The following is a 22,540-nucleotide window of genomic DNA, read 5'->3' on the forward strand; positions in this document are numbered from 1 at the left end:
ATGGCAGAAAAAACGTTACAGGCAGCCGAAAACTATGCAACAAAAAATGCCCAACATATTTGGCGGCAGAAGTACGTACCAGTCAGGTTGTAAGGAAAGCGAGAGCTCACCAAGTAGTAAGGAAAGGGGAACGGGGAACTGGACCTGCGACCGGTTAGGGGCTTAGTAGTATTGAAAAATGGACAGCCCAAAAGCTCAAAGAGTAAAAGCTAGTTGAATTCAATTTTTCGGCACAGCTGAAGCGGCAAAGTGGAGGAGACGATACATATTAAAAAATATATGAAAGAAGCTAACTTCGGCAATGCCAAAGTTTATATACTCTTACAGTTCTTGGCCATAGTATTTCTCACTAACCCACTGTGTCCCTTTTTATTTTGCTATATCTGCAATATACCTGCAAAAATGAATTCTAAACTAACATTTAATTAGTCCAAAACAATCACAATATTGGGTCATAATTATAGACTTTTCCAACACATGGTAAAAGCTACTTGTTTAGAAGAAGGATTAACGTAACTTTTGGTATTTTTTTTCGATTCGTGCAGATTATGTATAAACTATCCCGGCAATTGGCTTACAATCCTGTTGCAAAGCGGGCTGCGGAACAAATGCGAATGAAAATCGAGAAATTTCGCGTTTATCTGCCAGTGCTGGACTCAATTTGTCGTCACGGGCTGGAGAAGCGTCATTGGGATCAGATATCTAAGCATTTGGGTAGGAAAATCAATCCGAAGCTGTATCCCACACTCAAGGATATGATCGATGCGGACATAATGAGTATTTTGCCGCAATTGGAGGAGATAGCCAATGCTGCTGGCAAGGAATATGACTTGAATGTAGGCCTTAAGAACATGCAGGCCGATTGGAAGGATGTGATGTTTGAGGTGCTTCAATATCGTGATTCAGATACCCATATTCTGGCAGCTTTGGATGATATACAAACTCTGCTGGACGATCACATAATGAGAACGCAGGCGATGAAGCGATCCCCCTTTATTGTGGCCCTGGGAAGCAAGGCGGATGATTGGGAATCGCGGCTGCTGCTAATACAGAATATAATTGATGCTTGGACCCAAGTGCAGATCACTTGGATGTACTTGGAGCCCATATTTAGTTCCGAGGATATTATGAGACAAATGCCATTGGAGGGTCGCAATTTCAAGGCTGTCGATAAGACTTGGCGAAGGATTATGAAGCACACTCTAAAGGATCGCCATGTGATGGCTGCCACTGAATATCCCGATATGCTGGATATCTTTACCAAGGCAATTGAAGATCTGGAGACAGTCCAAAAAGGCCTAAACACATACCTAGAGCAAAAACGTTTATTCTTTGCTCGATTCTTTTTCCTGTCTAACGACGAATTGCTGGAGATTTTGTCCGAGACCAAGGATCCTCTCAGAGTGCAACCGCATTTAAGAAAGTGCTTTGAGGGTGTAAGCTAATAACCAACTGATCAAGTTTAGCACTAAAAATGACCAGTTCCTCCCTTTCTGCAGATTGGCACTTTAACATTTGATGACAATATGGAAATCACCGAAATGATTAGCGACGAGGAAGAAAGAGTGGCCCTTGTGCGCCGCATTAATCCGCAGGCAGCTAATGTGAGAGGAAACCCTTTCGAATTGAGTGCCTATTAATTTTCGAATCGCATTTTCCACAGGGTCTAGTTGAAATTTGGTTAAAGGAAGTGGAAATGGTTATGCTGGAGAGTGTGAAAGAGCAGATGCGTGAGGCATGGGAAGATTATGCTCTAGTTGAGCGGATTGCGTGGGTAACAGCATGGCCGGGTCAAGTGGTGCAAGGCATATCCTGCATGGCCTGGACCTATGAGGTGAGTTAGAGCAAATCCAAAGAAGAGCTACTTCACTTGTTCAGCTGTCAGTTAAGCTCAAAGCAAGACCAGTCCGAGATGTATCTCACAGTATGATTACTAGTAGTAGTCCATCGTCTTGTCTCTTTGAACTTCTTCCCTTCTTCATTCCCTTTTACGGTTTTAAGTTTTTCAGTGTGCGCGTGAAATTGAAATTCATATTTTGCCCTTTATTTGCGCTTCTCTTTTTTTGGCTGTACTGTGTGTTTGCAATCGCTTCCTCTTTCGTCTAGGTGGAGGAGGCTATTGAGCAAAGAACGCTGCCAGCTTATTTGGACAAGTCCAATGGCCAAATTGGTGATCTGGTCCAGTTGGTACGAACAGATTTGCAGGCTGGCGTACGCATTGCCGTGGAGGCCTTGATTGTTCTGGATGTGCACGGTGAGAGGAAAAGAGAAGGAAGATTTTGTATTTCCTACCGTTTCTAACACCATTTTCTTTTTAAAGCTCGCGATGTGGTAAAATATCTTACGGATATGGATGTGGCCAATATTCAAGACTTCGATTGGATCTCTCAGTTGCGTTACTATTGGAAAACCGATGAAAGTAAGTTGCAATTTTTGCGTAGTTTAATCATCCATTTAATTATTTACTCTCTTTCTCCATCTCTGTATCTACATCCGTTCTGTAGAAAACGACGATTGGGTCTGTGTTAGCATGGTGGTCACAGATGTGAAATATGGCATGGAGTACTTGGGCAATTTGCCCCGTCTGGTGGTTACTCCTCTAACAGATCGCTGCTATCGGTGGGTACAAAAATATTAATTGACAAAACCATAGACCAAAGCAGCTGGTGTTTGCTACCATTTCCCTTCTCTCTTAAATATCATTCTGCTTCCCTTGTCCCATCCATCTATCGGGCAAAGTCAGTGGATAGGCAACCGTTTATTGGAAAAATATTTATTTTATTTCACTGCATTTTAAATTTATTTTCATTTTTTCCAATACACACACAAAATACGCAAAAAAAAAACAAAAACAACAACAACCAAACAAAATAAAAATGAGGAGAGCTGCAAAACCTTTTTGATGTTTAAGCTGCCTACGACAAAACACAAACACCAACACCACCACCAACATCAACAACAACAACAACAACATAAAGAACTGTAGCAGCAGGCAGGACACGGCCATCCTCATCGGTTGGCAAGCTGGCAGAAAGGACATTTTAATGGGGTTTCCGATAAAACTTTTATATTAAACAAATAAATCAATGTTGGACAGTTTTTCACACACACACACACACACACACACACACACACAGAAAGCGAGAGAGGGGAGGAGTGAAAGGAACACATGCATAGTTAAAAAACGAGTGTGTATAGATATTTTGTTTGGTTATGCCGGAAAAGCTAAAAAAATATATATACAAGAGAGCGAGCAAAGGAAAGTTGTGCAGGGGGGTAGGGTAACGGCATACAGCAGCCATCCATTGCTGCCAATATGATAAAAATATGAACTTGCAAAACAAGCAACAAAATACAAAACGAGAAAAAAAAGACATGATATCAAAGTATTCAATACGAGGATCGCACATACGAGTATCCCTTATTAGGGACCTATTGAGGCCATTCCCTTTATTCCGATATAATTCTGGTTCTTTTGTTTCTCAATAAAAAGAAAATTTGGATGGATATATATGTGACTTTACTTAAGCACCAAAAATTAATTTGAAAGTGACCGATGAAATTTCATGAGGATACTAGGTATTCAGTAAGGCACTAGGTTTAGCTCATTTTTAATACTCTGAACTGTTTGGCTAGCCATAAATGACAATTTTTAAGCTGCTGCTGCTGCTGCTGCTGTTGCCCGTGTGAAATGGAAAAAAATGCAAAATAGATATTAAAAGCACCAACTTACCCCCAGCAATGGACCAAAGACTAAGCCTCTCATTTACTCATTCTAATTCCTATTTTTCTAGGACTTTGATGGGTGCTTTGAAATTATGTCTGGGCGGTGCACCAGAAGGACCTGCTGGCACTGGCAAAACGGAAACCTGCAAAGATTTGGCCAAAGCTGTCGCCAAGAAATGCGTTGTATTCAATTGTTCCGATGGCCTGGACTACAAGGCATTGGGCAAGTTCTTCAAGGTGAGTCAGCGTTGAGCGACGAACAGTCTACCCGAGCGAGTCTACTAATTGATGAGCCAAAAAAAAAACAAGCTGGTCAACAACATTAATCAGACTAAGAACACGAGATGTGTGTGTGTGTGTGAAAGAGGGGGGTGGAAGGAGGGGGAGAGAGTCGCACGCATGTGAATTGGCAATTGGCGACTGGCAGTTAATTTGCCACACGCTGCGTTTTTTCCATGTCAGACACAGTGGAGCCGCCATTCCCCTAATTTAGATGAGAACTTGTATGTTTTTATTGAAATTTATGCAGTTCTCTGGGTAATCGCATTTGTTTTGCTGCTCTCTACTCTGGTTGTTGCTGCTGCTTCTTGTTTACTAATTAGTCAGTTTGTGAAAGTAATAGGCACAGGCTACTACTACTAGCAGATTGGACATGGTTTGGGCTTCTACTTCTTGGCAACCCACTTTTGGGTTTATGTAAATTTTTATTTACAGGTCATTAACCGCCTTAGCAGACATCTCACAACTCACAACTCACATCTCGCACGCACGTCTTAAGTGGGTGCTGAAAATTTTCTATGTAGTTGTAAAATTTATGTCCCTTAATCGCTTAATTCTTCTGGCAAATTGCATAATATACCTACACACAGAGTACGTGGGTAGCTCTAGACATTTTGCAAAGTCGCACGATTTGAAATTTTAGTTGAAAAAAGCAGCTTGTATTTAATTCTTATTTGGTATGATATTGGGTTAGCTAAGTTAACAAAGTTCGTTTCTTTTTTTTTTTTTATTGTTAGATTGAAAAATAGATGAGACAATTTTATATATTGGAATAAAGTAAGAAAAGTGTTTCCACTTTTTCCGTCTTTTGTTGCCGCCTTAGTAAGTCAGTGGAGAGGTGAACAGAGTTATTAAAGCCGTTTCAAGTTATAATCGTAGGATGATAAGTTTTCGATTTGCCCTCCGTAGTTTTAAGCCCATCATCAGCATTATGGGAGAGTCAGCCTCTGCTTAGTTCTTGTTAATTTGCTTCGTTGGAGATCAATTTAGAATCAAAGCAAAGTAAACGGCTTTTTGCCAGAACCCATAAATTTCTCTGCGTTCGATTAAATTTAATGAATTTATTTTATGCGACTTTGCTAGCCAGCACCTCACCACCTCCCCACACCACCGCAACGCTGCCACTTTGAGTTCGAGTTGAAAATACATTTGTTTATTTTTTTATTGCTTAATTTGTTGCCTAGTTTTTTTTAGAAAGTAGTTTGTGGCTTGTCACCAAGTGGCTTCGCATCGAAGTGCTCTGCTTCTACTTCTACTAATAATCTCTAGGAAGTCATAAATTTTGTTACTTCTGCTGTTGCTGCTGTTGTTCTTTCGAGCCCAAACAATAAAATGAAACAAAACTGAAATTTTTGCAATTGACAAACTATTTGCAATATGCTGCAGAATTCGATTTATGTTTGGACGAAAATTCTTGTAAATAAATTAAATTCAATATAGTCGAAAAGTTTGTCATACGACAAACGAAGGCTATCTGGCAGAAAGACAAAAAAAAAGAATGATATATTGAGATGGAATTGGAGATAAAGAGAAAGAGAAAAGTCGATTCTGTTGTCCTTTTTGGCTTTTCTTTGTTTCCCTGTCTGTTTGTCATTGAAGTCCTGAGTAAAGATGTTTTACCACAATAGAAGTGCCGGACATGAGACACAGCCCCATCATCGTGTGAACGCGCAACAGCAGCTTGCTGAACAGCCTTTCAACACCTTCATGTATTATAGGATTAGATACTTCATTTATTGCTAATTAAATAGACTTAGCATATCCAATATAGTAATATACATTGAACTCTAGAACTTTTATTAGTCGAGTAATTAGATAGAATAGTAAAACATTTCGAATATTTTCTTAAACAGTCGACAGCAGAAAGAGAATAGTAAATATCTTTCATATGATGTCCTCCATTCTGACCATTGCCCACTTTCTTAGCCCACCCCAGCGCAAACCTTCCATCCAGCAAAAGGAAAAACATATGGACATGTTGCATGCTGCCATTTGTGTGTGGCTCTTGTTGTTGGATAAAACAGCATATTTATTGCAACATGCAAAGGGAAAGCATATCAAAGGGGGGGCTCCCTAACCCCAATTCTGAACAACATACACCTCCATCTCACCATCCGTACTCTGCTTCCTCATCCTTGGGCCCTTTTTGCCGCCTAAAGCAAAAACACAGAAAACAGAGAGCCAGAACGAGACCAAAAAGAAACTGCTCTGGACGGTCGAGGCGGAGACGGGGGGAGGGTAACTGAAAATAATGTTTATGCTGCTGTTTGCTTTTTCTACTTTTGCCATTTTCAGTTACACACCCCCCAACCCTCACCTCACTTTTTTTTGTACTGCCCCATACCTTTACCTCATCTTCACCTCACCTGACCCCATCCACCACCTTACCTCACCCTCACCCCTTATATGTACATAGTATATCTCACCGTTTACTTGGCTTTTTTCACTTTTTTCTGTTTGCAGGGTCTGGCCCAATCGGGCGCCTGGGCCTGCTTCGATGAGTTCAATCGCATTGAGCTGGAAGTTTTGTCGGTGGTCGCGCAACAGATTCTAACCATACAGCGAGCCATTGGACGGAGGGTTGTGAAATTCTTTTTCGAGGATACAATGCTTAAACTGGATCCAACTTGTTCCATATTCATAACCATGAATCCTGGGTGAGCATCGGCAGCAGCTGCGGTTTCACGCAACGTATTTTCCCCACCTCTTTTTCTCATTTTTTTTGTTTTCGGTTTTTCTTTTCTTTTTTTTGCCCACAATTTTTCTTTCGATATTTTCGTTTTTGTTCGCATTTGAAAATGCATTTAGTTACTTTGTAAGCCAATACGGCCTACGACTACGACGACGACGACGATGACGACGACAAACCCAGAAAGAACACATGTGCTGAAGCTGGAGCTGATGCTGGTAACTGGTAACTGGTAAATGGTAGCAGAATCTACGACATTCACATCGCTGTCATGGACAGCAGCGACAAGGACGTGGACAGGACTATTAGCCAGCAAAGGGAAAGGCGTTCGCATTGCGTTTGGGGGCCCACGATATTGGTAGTTATTGCGTTATTGGAGATTTTTCGCTCTCGAACCAAGTTGCTGGGGTCCACCCCGAAAAGGGATATTTATTGCTTTGGTATGCATGTGAAACAGCTGCGACAAACATGCATATTAGCCCCGATCTCCACAGCTATGGTCAGCTCTGGCTGGAGCCTCCCTCTCCCTCACTCTTTCTGACTGCCTGCATCCTGCTAGCTCTTAATTTCGATTCGGTCCGGCTAGAAGTCATTTTCCCTGGCAGGCATTTACGTTTTTTTCTGCAATTTTTTCATTTGTATTTTTTAGTGTTTCGTGTTTTTTTTCGTTCGTTTCTTTGTTTTGTTTTGTTGTTGTTGCCTTCCAATTTGTCACACAAACAGACATTCTTAAGGACCGTCACTCATATGCGTTATTGCCCGATTTCGGTGCATCAATTTTTTGTGTGTTGTTTTTTCTTTAGCTGTTAGTCTGGAGTATTTATGCCCATTAGCACTTGCCTCTAACTATTTTGCAGATATGCCGGCCGTACAGAGCTACCCGATAATCTGAAGGTTCTGTTCCGCACAGTGGCCATGATGGTGCCAGACTATGCCATGATTGGCGAGATTACGCTCTATTCCAACGGCTTCGATATGGCACGTAATTTATCTCAGAAAATTGTTCAGGCCTACAAATTGTGCTCGGAACAGTTGTCATCGCAATCGCACTACGATTACGGTAAGTACTTCAATTAGCCAAATAATAAATATGTTGATTTCGTTTGTTTTAAACCTGGAAAGTCACTGTAGTCTATACATATCTCTGACCTCAAGCTAATAGATGTATCAATATGTAGATTGCAATCATATTTAAAATTGATCCTCCCCAGGGTATATATCAATATGTTTTTTTATACATTACACAGCTTGGCTAATAAGGCTCCAAAAGTAGTTGAGGACAGGCACGTGTTTTCTTTGCTATTTCAACTTTCTTTTTGGGGCCCACAACTTTGCGTTTTGGTGTTGTTGGTTATCCCATATCCTTGGTCCGACCACTGTCCTGTTGTCCTGTCTGTGTGTCCTGCGTGCTGCGTGTTTTTCACGTTGCTGTTGCTGCTTCCTTTTCTTTTAGAAAGAAGGCAAAAGATATTGCTCGCTTTTACGACGTAACATGTCATATGACATTACAACATGTCTGTGTGTCCGTATCTCTCTCTGTGTGTGTGTTTTTGTGTCTATGTCTGTCCAGCTTAAAACGAGGACTGGGTGGTTTGGCCAGAGTAAAGAAAGGGGTGTGGGCAAGGCAGCTGTGTGTAAGTTTATGTGCAAAGTACATTTGATCAGTATCTTATTTTGAGTTTAAATTGAAAAACTTTCTTGCAAGTTTGCTGCGCTTTTGTGTGGCGTGTGTGAGAGACAAAATGCCATACACACACATTCGAATACACAATAACAACAACAATGTATGTACATACATATATGTGGGTATGTGTGTATATGTGTGTTTTAACAACAAGTAATAATAAAAACTATTTGTACATTTAGTTTTTCCTGTCCAGCAACGTTGCAAAACTTTAGAATTTCCACGGGGTTATAATAAAGCTGTGGCCAGAACCAGCTCACCACCCACCCAACCACCACCATCTTCTAGTAGCTGCCTGAGTTATGCCTTCGATCCGCCAAAATGCCAGGCTAATGCTTCTCCATCCTCCCCTTATCCCATCTATCTCATCATCCATATCATCCTCCTCCATCTCCTGGTTGTTTGACAGGTATGCGCGCCGTCAAGTCCGTCCTGCTGGCCTCCGCATCGCTACGACGTCTCTACACTGACCTGCCAGAGCCTGAGATTGTTTTGCGTGCCATTGTTGATGTCAATTTGCCAAAATTCCTGGAGCAGGATATTTCGCTCTTTATCGGCATCTACATGGATCTCTTTCCCGGCGTCGAGCTGCCCATGGTAAGCATAAATTTTCCAGGTAATGGGGTGCAAGAGACGATGCCTGCAGCAAATTAAAACGATTAACAACACGCGAAACGCTTGGAATGGGTTGACTCCTTCTCCATTTCCTAGTGTGCCTTGGTTAATAAATAAAGTAGAAAACAAGTTGTGTGTGTGTGTGTGTGTGTGTGTGTGTTGAGCGGCGGAACAGATTAACGACTTACTTAAACGGGTCGAACACAAAAATACCTTGAACTAAACGTAATACTCGATGCATTTTTTTTAAGTCTTTGGATACAATTATTTATTAACTCCGTTTGAAATATAATTTCGGTGCAAATCGTTGATTTATAGTTCCATCAGGTTAAAACATTTCTAGGTTATTGTTGCTTTTTTTTTTTATTTATTTGCATTTCATAATTCTCAAATGTTTTATCATTTACCTTTAGCCGCAACGCGACGACATCGTCAAGTGGCTGCGGATTAATCTGGAGGAGAAGAATCTTCAAGCAACGCCATGGTATTTGGAGAAAATTCTGCAAATTTATGAGATGCTGTTGGTACGCCATGGTCTGATGATAGTCGGCGGGTCAATGGGCGGCAAGACTACGGCCTATCAGGTAAAACAAACAGAAAGAGGGAGAGAGAGAGCAAGAGAAGGGTTCTGAATATATAAAACATTTTTTATTAATTGGTCAGCCAATTAAATGGTGTGGAATTAATCGAATGATTCTGGTTGCCAGGTGCTGGCGCAAACTCTGCGGAATGTGGCATCGGATGAGGAGGCAACCCTTAAGGAGTTTCCTGTCAATTTTCGCATTATCAATCCGAAAGCAATAACCATGGGCCAGCTCTACGGTCGTTTTGACCCGGTATCGCATGAATGGTCCGACGGTGTTCTGGCAAAAACCTTTCGGGAACAGGTGCAGGGTCCCCGGTGGGAACGAGCATGGGTTATGTTTGATGGCCCTGTGGACGCAGTGTGGATTGAAAATTTGAACACGGTGCTGGATGATAACAAAAAGCTCTGCCTGATGTCCGGAGAGATTATGCAAATGACCAAATTAATGAACATGATGTTTGAACCCGCCGATTTGGAGCAAGCCTCGCCGGCCACTGTCTCCCGTTGTGGAATGATCTATATGGAACCATCACAGCTCGGCTGGCGGACTTTTCACAAGAGTTTTATTAACGTTCTGACAAGCAGTGTGGGACTCAATGATATCTATATGACCTTGTTCGAAGATATGGTCGACTGGCTGATACCGGCTGCCTTGCACTTTCTGCCCCAGTGCAAGCAAATGTTAGAATTGTCTCCTTTGTATCAGTACCAGATGTTCTCCAGATTTTTTCTGCATTTTCTCGAGAAGCACAAGAATTATAATCAGACTTGGTTTCAACAGATGTTTCTCTTCTGCTATGCCTGGGCCTATTGTTCGGCCCTTACTGGTAATGGTCAAAGAACCTTTGACACTCTGCTGCGCAAGGTGCTCTACGGTTCCAACGAGGATTATCCCAAGCCGAAGTACTTCTCATTGAATCGGGGACAAATGTTTCCGGAAAAACTTATATTCATGGACTATCGATTTGACGAGGCTGAGAACTGGTGGACATGGCAAAAGTCTAGCGATGATCCATCGGCATCTATAACTGACTTTCCGGATCAGGCTCAAATTAGTGAGCTGATTGTGCCCACCAAGGAAACGGGCTATATATCGTATTGGCAAGAGTTTTGCATTTCCAAATCGTATGGCATGCTGGTCATAGGACCGACAGGCACCGGTAAAAGTGCCATTATAACCAGCAATCTCTTGGCTATGCCCAAGTTTGCCAATCTAACAAATATTATTAACTTTTCGGCCAGAACTTCAGCGCAAATGGTCCAAGACATGATTATGAGCAAGTTGGATAGAAGGAGAAAAGGTGTCTACGGTCCGGCCCTAGGCAAAAAGGTGAGAGAAATGCCGCAAACGTATGGAGAATTATTTAAAAAATGTCCCCATTCCCTCAGTGCACTGTGTTTTGCGATGATGTCGCTATGCCCTCTAAGGATACTTATGGTTCACAGCCGCCTCTGGAGTTATTACGCACTTGGTTGGATCATGGCTATTGGTCGGATCTGGTGGATACCACAAAAATCGAACTTGTTGATATGGTAAGAGAAGAAGGCAAATGGTTGCCGTATTCTTTTGACTGGAGTGTCATGTCTTTACTCTATTTTATTTTACTTACAGACTCTGATGTGTGCAATGGGTCAGTTGGGTGGCAGTAATTTTATATTTCCGCGTCTCTATCGTCACATGTTTGTGGTAGCTGTTGACTCATTTGAGGATTCAACCATTACTCGAATATTCACAGCGATTGGCGATTGGCATTTTGCCAAGGGATACCCCGAGAAGGTGTCGCTCCTGGCACGCGTATGTATCTATACTCCACCGTCTTTGGCGAATTGCCAAGGGGATTTAATAACTTTTTTATCTATCCTTTTTCTGCCCGTTCAGGGCTTAGCCGAGGCAATGGTCAGTGTGTATAGGGAGGCCATTCGCACCTTCCTCCCCACTCCGGCAAAGTCGCATTATACCTTTTCATTGCGGGATATCACACGCGTGTTTCAGGGCATTGTCATGGTGCCAGCCAAGCGTATGCCAGATCCCGAAAAGCTGGGTCGCCTGTGGGCCCACGAAACATATCGCGTATTTTATGACCGGTATATAAGAGCAATGGGAAATGCTTAGATGATGTTGTTAACTGCTATTTCTTTTAGACTGGTGGACCAAGTAGATCGCGACCGTTTGCTTATCATGGCCATAGATGCCTGTAAAAACTGTCTCAGATTTCCATTGGAGCAGGCTTTTGCGGAACGCATCGAGCCAGGCGAGAAGCTAAGTGACGATAACTTAAGAAATCTGTTTTATGGCAATTACATGGAACCCGATGCCGAACCCAAGTTTTACGACGAGGGCGAAAACTATGAGAAATTGGAAAAACTGATGAGATACTACCTAAGGGAATACAATTCGTTCTCCAGCACTCCCATGGATCTGGTCATGTTCAGATTCGCCATAGAGCATGTCAGCAGGTGAGTACAATAATGAAGAAAATTAATGGGAAAACTTTTAATGTTTGGATATTGTTCCAGGGTATCGCGTGTCCTGCAAATGCCACGCGGAAACATTCTTATGGTGGGAATGGGAGGATCCGGTCGACGTAGTTCCTGCCGTTTGGCTGCCTATATAGCCGATTGTCGTTTGATGAGTGTTCAAGTTTCGAAGAGTTATTCCATCGCCGATTGGCGGGACGACTTGAAGAAGATTTTAATGAGTGCTAGCTTTAATTTGAATCACACAGTGTTTCTATTCTCCGATGCTCAGGTAAGAACTCACGTCAACAAGGGAAGGGAGGGAAAATAAGCCAAAGATTACGAGAGTTGATTAGAAGTAGTTTTGCGGTAAGTAGAGCCAAATAGTGGGGGTCTTGTTATGCTAAGCAACAGATGATTAACATTAACAAATGGCTTTTTAATAATGTTGTAAACCTGCGATTTGGTGGTGGAGTACAACAAACTCATAAATCGCCAAATCGTTGATCTTTTCCTATGTAAATTTAAATTAAATCAAAGTTAATTTAAATATTTGAAAACTAGATATACCCACTAACCAGGCATATATATGTGTGTGTGTGTGTGTGTGTGTCTTGTATGGCGCGTGGTCAGAATAGAATCTCTTTGTTTCACTCTCCCTGTTTTTGGTTAACAATTGAATTCGGATGAGATGATGTTGCACTTGGCTTATATAGAAATTTACATTTATAATTAGGTTAATTGTTCAACTAACTTGATTATTACTATTAATTTGCATAGGCATGTACTATGTCGAGTAGAAGCTAAAATTATGGCAAATCAAGAGCAAATAATGCCTCCACCTCTTTGCTTCATCTGTCCTAGGGTAGGCCAAAATTGAATTTCGGTCAATAATAAATTAGCATTGACCGAAAGTCAATCGATATGTATGACAAACAATATACATTATGTAGGTGTTGCTTAAATTTTGAAACCATTCACTATACTCATACTTATATGTATATCCGTAAGCTATCAGATGCCGACCCTGCCTCTTAGCCCTTTTGTTAAGATTTATGTAGTGTGTATTTGTAGGTTGGCGAACGGTTTGGGCCATGACCAAAAATAGACAGACAAAAGCTCCGCTCGAAGGCTAATAACAAACACATGCCGAATGCAGAGAGACAGCAGTGAAGAAGAACAACCGATTAATATTAGCAGATCGAAATCCAGCGAACGCCAAAGCAGCCCTTCTCTTGATCAGAGAATGATTCCGTTCCTCCCTTAGCAAATTTCCTCATATCTTGTTTCTTTTTGGACAGAACACAGAAGTTTGTTTTACCTCTGTATAAATCTAGATTTGGATTAAGAAAATAAACAAACTTCCAAGGTAGGGCGGTATCCTCATTGTACAGAGCAGAAAATTATGATGTGCTTCAATGGGTGGAAACAAAATAACCTTCATAACATTCTAAGTAAATTCAATACCAATCAATAAATGATGCAAATTCAGATGATGATGATGTCTACCCCCCATCTTCTTTTCATCCAATCACTCTCATCTCTTTTTGGCAATGCAATGCAAAACAAACTTTGTCTCGTTTTAGGGCAAACAAATCTTGCAGATATTAATTAACAATTACTCTAAAATGCCCCACAAAGGACACAATGTGGAGAAGTAGCCATCTTCATACCCACTTGCTTCTCCTCCAACCTTATCTACAGCAGTTGCAACTGCAGTTGTAGGATGAAATTAATGCAATATTTCGAATAGGAAACGAAAGCCCAAAAATGCCACTTAAAGGGAATGCAAAATGCATGTAACTAACTGGGAGTAGTTTAAGTCAGTTTAGGGTAATCAGAAACATTGGCAACGCATAGAAATGTCTATCCCGAAAGTATCCACTTCCATTGCCATCTCCTCCCTCGTGTCTTATACCCAAGCCCAATTTTAACGTAGACCAAACTCTAACTAACAAACAAAAATGCCCTCGGTAGACTTATCCTTATCGATTTCGTTTTCGATTTGCATTTTCAGGCAACGGATGAAGGTTATGTGGAGGACATCAATGGTATTCTTAATACTGGTGATTTGCCAAATCTCTATCAACTGGAGGACAAGGCAGCTATTATGGAGAATATGGCAAATGTGGCCAAGCAACTGGTGAGCACCCCCCACCCTTCTCGTGCTAGTTCCCTCATTCCAGTCCTAGATAAATGAATTTAAAGAAACTTCAACTTCATATTTTTTCGTCTCTTTTAGGGTAAAGTACTGGACACTTTGCCCAGTGAAGTGTATGCCTATTATATAGATAGAATTCGGGAACAACTTCATGTGGCTTTGGCCTTTTCTCCCATTGGGGACTCATTTAAAGAGCGCATCCGTGTGTATCCTTCTTTGATAAATTGCTGTACGATAGATTGGTATATGCCATGGCCCGATGAGGCTTTGGATCGAGTGGGCACATACTTTGTAAGTTCAATGCATTTGGATCGACCACTCGATGATACGGATCAAAAGGAGACGAGAGCATCGGATGAATCTGGTCAGGCTCAAGATGCAGAAGCTAGTCGTGCTACTCAGGGTGAAGTTGATCGGGAATTAACCAAACTTGAGCAGGATTTGGTGTACTGTGTAATGTATTTCCACAAATCTGTGGTAGAAGCCAGTGAAAAATGCTATTTAGAATTGAGTCGTCGTAACTATGTCACCCCTTCGGCCTACTTGGAACTGTTGAAGGCTTTTCGCTCGTTTTACACACGTAAGCTAGAAGAAATTACAAGACTGAGGGATCGATATACAACCGGCTTGGAGAAGCTAGATTTTGCCGCCGGTCAGGTGGGTGAAATGCAGGCAAACCTTTATGACTTGCAGCCCAAGTTGAAGGTTTTATCTGAGGAAACAGATCGCATTATGGTCAACATTGAGCGCGAAACGGCCGAGGCCGAAAAAAAGAAGGAAGTGGTGGGTGCCGATGAAGCGGCGGCCAATGAAGCGGCAGCTGCAGCTCAGGCTATTAAAGATGACTGTGAAACGGATCTGGCAGAGGCCATTCCTGCCATGGAAGCTGCCCTAGAGGCATTGAACACTCTGAAACCTGCAGACATCTTTGTCGTCAAGTCCATGAAAAATCCTCCTTACGGTGTCAAATTGACCATGGAGGCGGTTTGTGTTTTGAAAGGCCTTAAGCCAGATCGCAAGCCTGATCCTAGTGGTCATATGGTGGAGGACTACTGGGGTCCCTCCATGCGCATGCTGAGTGATATGAAGTTTTTGGAGTCACTAAAGACTTTTGATAAGGATAATATTCCTCCACCTATTATCAAGAAAATTCGCGAAAAGTATGTTCCAATTATATCTCTTATGGACGACTTATAAAAGAGCGTCTCTCTCTCTGTGATTTTTAGATATATAGCCGACCGCGACTTCGTACCGGAGAAAATCAAAGCTGCCTCTATGGCTTGTGAAGGCATTTGCCGCTGGGTTCGCGCAATGGATGTTTACGATAAGGTGGCTCGGATTGTTATGCCCAAGAAGGCCGCTTTGGCCGAAGCAGAGGGGGAACTGAGCCAGCAAATGGAAAAGCTGAATGCGAAAAGGGCCGAACTGCAGGTCATTCTAGATAAATTGCAGAAGCTGAATGATTTCTTTGCGGAAAAATCAAGGGAGAAGAAGCGCCTCGAAGATGAAATAGACAACTGTGAAAAGAAACTAAACAGGTAACAGTCAATCAGAGGATAACGAAAACAAAACTATCGACTGGACTTTAGTCCATAGTTTCTAGCGTCTGGTTTGGTATCTGGTTCAATTAATGAAGTTACATAACGCTTGCACAGCTTTTTACATATGTTTCTAATTTCATTTGGTTTCTTTGACAGAGCTGAAAAACTTTTGGGCGGTCTGGGTGGCGAAAAGACCCGCTGGTCAGAGGCAGCTAAAAATCTGCATGAATCCATCAGCAACATTGTGGGCGATGTCCTTTTAGCTGGCGGCTGCACCGCTTACCTGGGCTTCTTTACCACCGAGGTAAGTTTTTACTGCGGCATTTGCATATGCTATACAGAGGGGGGAGACTGACAGGAGCTTGGAACTGGAAGCTAGAGCTGGCTAATGGCTGTGTTGGCATAAAGGTTTTTAATATGCATGAGCACGTTGCATTGATTTTTCAATTCTATTTTGTTGCGCCACGCTCCCCCGCGTAACGCCCCATTCAATTTGTGCCCTTACCTCATCTTTTGCAACTGATGTGATATTTCTGTATATATATTTATCGGTTACATTTTTACATGTTAATATCTAGCAGAAAATTATTCATCTTTTTTTGTTAGTATCGTGTAAGCATTTTGGATGACTGGAATGCTCTGTGCTTACGCCGGCGTATACCCTGTAGTGAGACGTTCACATTAGCTACCACCTTAGGCCATCCTATGACAATACGTGCCTGGTCACTGGCTGGTTTGCCGGCTGACAACTTTTCCGTAGAGAATGGCATCATTGTAACAAACTCAAGCCGATACTCGCTGCTCATCGATCCTCAGGGTAAGACAGAAGATTCTCGTTTGCCGTATTGTGGTACCCCTCTGACCCTGCACACAACTTTTTAGTTCAAGCCAACAAATGGATCAAGAATATGGAGAAAAACAATAATCTCAAAGTGGTTAAGCAAAGTGATGCAAACTATATGCAAGTTCTGGAGTTGGCTATATCCTACGGTCAGCCAGTTTTGATTGAGAATGTTGGTGAGTCATAACAAGGCTTACTGGGAGCTTGGGATTATCTATAAGAATTGTTAATCAAATGTTTTTTTCGTTATCTTTTCTGGGTAGGCGAACAACTTGATGCGAATTTGACTCCTATATTAGAGAAGAATATCATCAAGCATAAGGGCGGGCTGTTCATAAAAAGTGGCGACCAAATGATAGAATACAATCCCGATTTTCGTCTTTACATAACGACCTGTCTGCGCAATCCGCATTATCCACCGGAAGTGATGGTTATGGTAAGTTGATGGAACTGTTGCTGCCTCGAGTGTACTCCCCCTATACCCAGTCTTAAATCCATTCCCGAACCCGAACCCAAGCCCAAAACCCAATGATGATGTTAGTTGTGTAATAAAACGACGAACTTAAATTGATATTTTGGAGGAAAATGCTTTGGCTGGGATGCTGGAAATATGCAAATTTTCCACAGTCTGATAGAGGAGGATGAGCTGCAGCTGGAGTCATAGCCCGAGCCAGAGCCAGAGCAAGGACATGGCTTTGATGTACGTGCTGGGCTGCTGCATAACTAGCAGCAGCCGCAGTCGCTCAACGACATCTATTCGAACCATTGCCAATGCTGCTAGTTTGTCTCCTTCTCGCCGTCGTCGTTGTCGTCGTGTTTATAAAATTTTCCAGCATTTCGCTTCCACTGAAACCCAAATGCTACGCTTCGATCTCCTTTACCCCGCATTTTTATGCTGCAACTGTTGTCAGCAGTTTTTTCCCTTTTGCCCATCTATACAGATTTTCTCGTTGACTCGTTCTTTCCTTTTTCTGTTTCTTTTTTTTTTTTTTTTGCTTTAGTTTGCTTTTTCTCTTTTTCCTTTTTCCCCTTCAACTTTCTCTTTTCTTTTAGTTTTTTTTTCGTCGCACATTGTGTGTTTATTTTGAGTTTTCTTTCTATTTTACGTGCTCTAACTACTACTCCCTCTGTTGTCCCCGTCTACATCATCGTCTCTTGTCCTCGTGTCCTCCTATTCTCTGTTTAGGTAACAGTATTAAATTTCATGATAACGGAACAAGGATTACGCGAACAATTGCTGGCGATTGTGGTGGCACACGAGCGTCCCGATTTGCAAGAGAAGAAGGAACAATTGATTATTGAATCCGCAAGGAATCGTGATGCATTGTACACCATCGAATCGAAGATATTGGAGGTACGTAGGAGCTTATGCAACACAGACTCCTCCCTCACTCTGCCACACTTTATATCTTCATATATGTCTCCACATTTTGTCTAAAGGTGCGTCTCAAAATTATCTATGTATATAGAACTTTTCAAACCCTTTTCTAAATTTTCCTTTGTAATCTTTTATTACTTCTTGATTCTAGAATGGGGGTTATCTGAATTAAAAATAATTAAAATATGAATGCTTTATGTATATATGTACATATATTTATGAGTCGCACCTTTCTTGTTTCCACATGGCTTGCTATGCAGAGAAGTAGCGAGAGAGTGAGAGAGAGTGAGAGAGAGTTTCAATTAGAGACGAGTAAACAATTTATGATTTCTTTGTGACAATTCAATTAACTGGAAACATAACTTGTTTCTCATAACTACTTTTTTATTTGCCCAGGTTCTATCCACTTCAGAGGGTAATGTTCTAGAAGATGAAAATGCCATCAATATACTCTCATCGAGTAAGATATTATCGGAGGACATTCAGGAGAAACAGGTAGTCGCTGTGGCCACCGAAATTGAAATCGATTCGGCTCGCCAGCAATATATTCCAGTGGCCAAGCATTCGGCTATATTGTTCTTTTGCATCAGCGAGTTGGCCAATGTGGATCCCATGTATCAGTATTCATTACCCTGGTTCATCAATTTGTTCGTAAATGCCATATTGAAGGCACCCAAATCGGACAATTTACCAACGCGTCTCAATAATCTCAATGACTTCTTTACCAAGTCAATTTATACGAATGTTTGTCGATCGCTATTTGAGAAAGACAAGTTGGTTATATCGCTGGTCATGTGTCTGGGTATTCTAGTGGCTCAGAACAAAGTAGATCGAGATGATCTATTGTTCTTCTTGACGGGTGGAATTGGTTTTAAGAGTGTACCACCGAATCCTTTTAGCGCCTGGCTTCCCGAAAAGTCTTGGGCTGCTATTTTCAGAGCTGGAGATCTCGATGGGTGAGTCGAAACAGGAAGTATATGTGGCGAATTCTGCAAAGTTTTGTGTTTTAGCCTGAAAAACTTTCACATCAAATTTGAAGAGAATGTGACGTCGTGGAAAAACTATTACGACTCCGTCAATCCAGACGAGCTTCCACTACCTGCTCCCTATAATGAGGTCAACGCAATGTTACATCTGATCATATTGAAGAGCCTGCGGCCGGATAAACTTGTTCCGGCTGTGAGGGTAAGTGCGGGAGAGGTAGAGACAGGTACTCTACACTACATTTCCAAACAGCCCTTAATCTATTTGAATGAACACAGGCCTTCATTACCCGCAACTTGGACAAGTCGTTTGTTGAGCCACCACCCTTCGATTTGAGCGCCTCGTTTGCGGATAGCTCGCCAAAAATTCCGCTGGTATTTCTGCTATCACCCGGCTCTGATCCCATGGCCAGCCTCTTCATGTTTGCCAAACAACGCAACATGTACGACAAGTAAGTTAATTAACAAGAGTGGCTCATATTTCCGTGTCCCCACCACCACCGCCGCCAGAGTGGGCTGGAGCTTGTTTTCGATTAAGCGCGACATGTGCCACACTGTCGATGCGACTGGGAGTGCAAATGTGGGAGGGAGGCCATTAAATGGCTCAAACTTTAAAAGGAATTTATGCACAGTCGATTCACTCTTTCTGCAGATTGAAAACTATATCCCTGGGTCAGGGTCAGGGACCCCGTGCTGAGAAAATGATCGTAGAAGCAGCTCGTCATGGGCAATGGGTTGTCTTGCAAAATTGCCATGTTGCCTTTAGCTGGATGGGTGACTTAGAGCGCATATGTAATGATACCACTCTGACCGAGGGTGCCCATCCGGACTATCGCTTGTGGTGTACCTCCTATCCCAGTGCAGTTTTTCCTGTTTCAGTCCTGCAGAACTCAGTTAAGATGACCAACGAACCGCCCAAGGGACTACGCGCCAATATGCATCGTTCGTTCTCATCGGATCCCTTGATGAGGGATAAGTTCTTTACAAATGCTTTCCTTTTTTCCGACTCGGCCAACAAATGTTGGCTGCGAGGAGTCTTTGCCTTGGTCTTCTTCCATGCTGTCGTCCAAGAGAGACGTGAATTTGGTCCACTAGGATGGAATATACCATACGAGTTTAACGAGTCCGATCTAAAGTATGTTGGGAAATAAATAACGAGAAGAAGACTACAACTTACAGAATCTTGAACTCTCCCTGCTTAGAATTTCCCTATTGCAACTGAAAATGTTCATCACACAGAGCCAGACTATACCCTTCCGAGGACATGTGTATCTGACCGGCGAATGCAACTATGGAGGTCGTGTTACGGATGATAAGGACCGTCGATTGATACTCTCGCTCTTAAACATGATCTACAATCAAAACACCATAGACGAGGACAAGTAAGTGTTGGCTAAAGCAACCTCCAAATGGATCTAATCTAATCTTCTTCATGCAGTTATGCCCTCTCTCAGTCTGGAAACTATTGTGTTCCCTTCAGTCCAACGCGCTTGAATTCCATTGAGTATATATCAACGTTTCCATTGAGTCCTCACCCGGAGGTTTATGGTTTACATGAAAATGCGGATATCAATAGAAATGTGAAAGAGACTAATGCGGTAACTACTCTTTTACTGGTTTCTACTATGTTGCCTTCAATTAGCAGCATTACCTTCCCTAGAATGTCTAACTGTATGAGGTTTTTTTTTCTCTTTGCAGCTTATTAGTGGCGTTCTGCTTACACAAACAGATTTGATGGCCTCAGTGAAGGCAAGCTCAGCAGGTGGGGCCAAAGAGGATCCAGCCATTGCCATATGCAAAGAGCTATTGAGTCGTCTGCCCGACGAGTTTGACATTAATGAGGTGTCCAAAGCATATCCCGTCATCTATACGAATTCTATGAACACGGTTTTAAGGCAGGAGCTCATTCGTTTCAACCGTCTGCTATCGTATATCAAGAAAAGTTTGGTCAATGTTAGTAAGGCGGTGGTAGGCCAAATAGCCATGATACCCGAACTGGAGCGTGCACATGGCTCAATGGTTATAGGCAAGTTACCGGCGGATTGGCTAAAAAAAAGCTATCCCTCGCTCAAACCACTGGGCAGCTATGTGAGTGACTTTTTGGCACGGTGAGTTTTTCAGAGTTCGGAGGGGGAAATTAAATAAAAGTAACCTATTCACCAAGAAGTATTGTTGGGGTCCCATCGTTCTCCGTTTCTCTCGTGCTCTGGTGGTGCAATTGTGCAAATATAATAAATGTATATGGTATACACACATTCCCAGTTCGCTCTCGTGTTCCTCCAGTGGTCCGTGCTCCGCATTCTTCATCCTCCATGATCCATGCCCCCATCTGCTGGTCTCTTTCATCCCTTTTGCCATTCACAGACATGACAGAATGAACGGAAGAGAGCTAAACAAAAATCTTGTTTGCCAATGACATCAAAGGAGCATGCTGTTTGTCTGCTGCTTCTGTTGCCATAACCATTGCCTTTGCCTTTGCCATTGCCATTGCCATTGCCATTGCCATTGCCAGTGCCAGTGCCAGTGCTTTGTGCATGGTTGTTTGGCGAATGTTTAATATGTATTAATAAATTGAAAAATAAGCAAGACTCATTCTTGTATCCCCTTTCATCCCATTCGCCTCTGCTCTTTTGCAGTTTGTCCTTTTTCCAGCAATGGATAGATCACGGAGAACCAAATGTTTACTGGATTTCTGGCTTTTACTTCACTCAGTCTTTCATCACGGGCGTTTTGCAGAACTATTCGCGTAAGAATCGTTTCCAAATTGACATGATCTTTATTGAGTTCGCAGTCACCAAGTTTGAAACCCAAACCAGTCAAACCCCAGAAGTAGGTGCCTATATAAGGGTGAGTGTAAGACATTACTCTTGAAAAATGTATTGCTAGGCATATGCAAGTAAACACATTAAAATATACATTTTGATCAAACATGCATACACACATTGACAAATAGGAACAAAGAGACATTAACGATGAGACAAAGTTTATACAAGTAAGATAGTCCCTAGAAAAGAGGGAACGCAATGACGTCAATGTCCATTTCTTTCATCATCTTAAATTGTTTCATTTATTTTATGTCTTTGATTTGCTTTTGTCAGGGCATTTTCATTGAGGGAGCCAGGTGGAATCGCAAAACCAAGGAAATAGACGAATCATACTCAAAAATACTGTTTGACACCCTGCCAGTTATATATCTGCGACCTGTGTTCAAGCAGACAAACGAGGCTCCACGTCGCAGTGGCGGAATTGTTGAAATTTATGATTGTCCTGTATACAAGACCAGCGAAAGACGAGGCGTCCTCTCGACCACTGGCCACTCTACGAATTTTGTCATGTATCTGCAGCTGAAATGCTCTCAGACACCCATGCATTGGATTAATCGGGGCACGGCCTGTCTCTGCCAACTGGATGATTAAAAATTGACCTGGAGGCATATCGGATGCTTCCAGGGTATGGTGGGTTGGTGGGGTTAGGCTTTTGATTCTATCACACAAAATGTACATATATGCAACCATATAAAAAAGTATATATATATATTTTGATTAAATTTTTTCCTTTTTTCTGTATTTTAGGTTTTTTCATATTTGTTGTTACTGCTAA

At 42.0% G+C, this 22,540-nt stretch overlaps 1 protein-coding gene across 1 annotated transcript in view; it reads left to right on the forward strand.

The window, feature by feature from the left end:
* LOC6638991 (dynein axonemal heavy chain 3) overlaps positions 1 to 22,476 on the forward strand; it is a 32,878-nt gene extending 10,402 nt beyond the window's left edge. The window contains exons 20-53 of the mRNA XM_023180117.2: positions 546 to 1,436; positions 1,500 to 1,604; positions 1,664 to 1,834; positions 2,107 to 2,254; positions 2,321 to 2,419; positions 2,505 to 2,619; positions 3,795 to 3,963; positions 6,469 to 6,662; positions 7,552 to 7,754; positions 8,788 to 8,975; positions 9,407 to 9,577; positions 9,701 to 10,909; positions 10,969 to 11,112; positions 11,192 to 11,374; positions 11,459 to 11,664; positions 11,722 to 12,036; positions 12,097 to 12,328; positions 14,054 to 14,179; positions 14,279 to 15,357; positions 15,424 to 15,735; positions 15,895 to 16,042; positions 16,345 to 16,555; positions 16,621 to 16,755; positions 16,843 to 17,015; positions 17,766 to 17,933; positions 18,354 to 18,913; positions 18,968 to 19,142; positions 19,220 to 19,392; positions 19,593 to 20,075; positions 20,143 to 20,322; positions 20,379 to 20,538; positions 20,639 to 21,048; positions 21,577 to 21,787; positions 22,039 to 22,476. Of these exons, the coding sequence (XP_023035885.1) occupies positions 546 to 1,436; positions 1,500 to 1,604; positions 1,664 to 1,834; positions 2,107 to 2,254; positions 2,321 to 2,419; positions 2,505 to 2,619; positions 3,795 to 3,963; positions 6,469 to 6,662; positions 7,552 to 7,754; positions 8,788 to 8,975; positions 9,407 to 9,577; positions 9,701 to 10,909; positions 10,969 to 11,112; positions 11,192 to 11,374; positions 11,459 to 11,664; positions 11,722 to 12,036; positions 12,097 to 12,328; positions 14,054 to 14,179; positions 14,279 to 15,357; positions 15,424 to 15,735; positions 15,895 to 16,042; positions 16,345 to 16,555; positions 16,621 to 16,755; positions 16,843 to 17,015; positions 17,766 to 17,933; positions 18,354 to 18,913; positions 18,968 to 19,142; positions 19,220 to 19,392; positions 19,593 to 20,075; positions 20,143 to 20,322; positions 20,379 to 20,538; positions 20,639 to 21,048; positions 21,577 to 21,787; positions 22,039 to 22,356 (9,765 nt within the window). The 3' untranslated portion in view covers positions 22,357 to 22,476. The remainder of the gene's footprint in view (positions 1 to 545; positions 1,437 to 1,499; positions 1,605 to 1,663; positions 1,835 to 2,106; positions 2,255 to 2,320; positions 2,420 to 2,504; positions 2,620 to 3,794; positions 3,964 to 6,468; positions 6,663 to 7,551; positions 7,755 to 8,787; positions 8,976 to 9,406; positions 9,578 to 9,700; positions 10,910 to 10,968; positions 11,113 to 11,191; positions 11,375 to 11,458; positions 11,665 to 11,721; positions 12,037 to 12,096; positions 12,329 to 14,053; positions 14,180 to 14,278; positions 15,358 to 15,423; positions 15,736 to 15,894; positions 16,043 to 16,344; positions 16,556 to 16,620; positions 16,756 to 16,842; positions 17,016 to 17,765; positions 17,934 to 18,353; positions 18,914 to 18,967; positions 19,143 to 19,219; positions 19,393 to 19,592; positions 20,076 to 20,142; positions 20,323 to 20,378; positions 20,539 to 20,638; positions 21,049 to 21,576; positions 21,788 to 22,038) is intronic.
* The last annotated feature ends 64 nt before the right edge of the window (positions 22,477 to 22,540 follow it).

The sequence above is a fragment of the Drosophila willistoni genome (assembly GCF_018902025.1).
Source record: "Drosophila willistoni isolate 14030-0811.24 chromosome XR unlocalized genomic scaffold, UCI_dwil_1.1 Seg144, whole genome shotgun sequence".
NCBI classification, from domain to species: domain Eukaryota; kingdom Metazoa; phylum Arthropoda; class Insecta; order Diptera; family Drosophilidae; genus Drosophila; species Drosophila willistoni.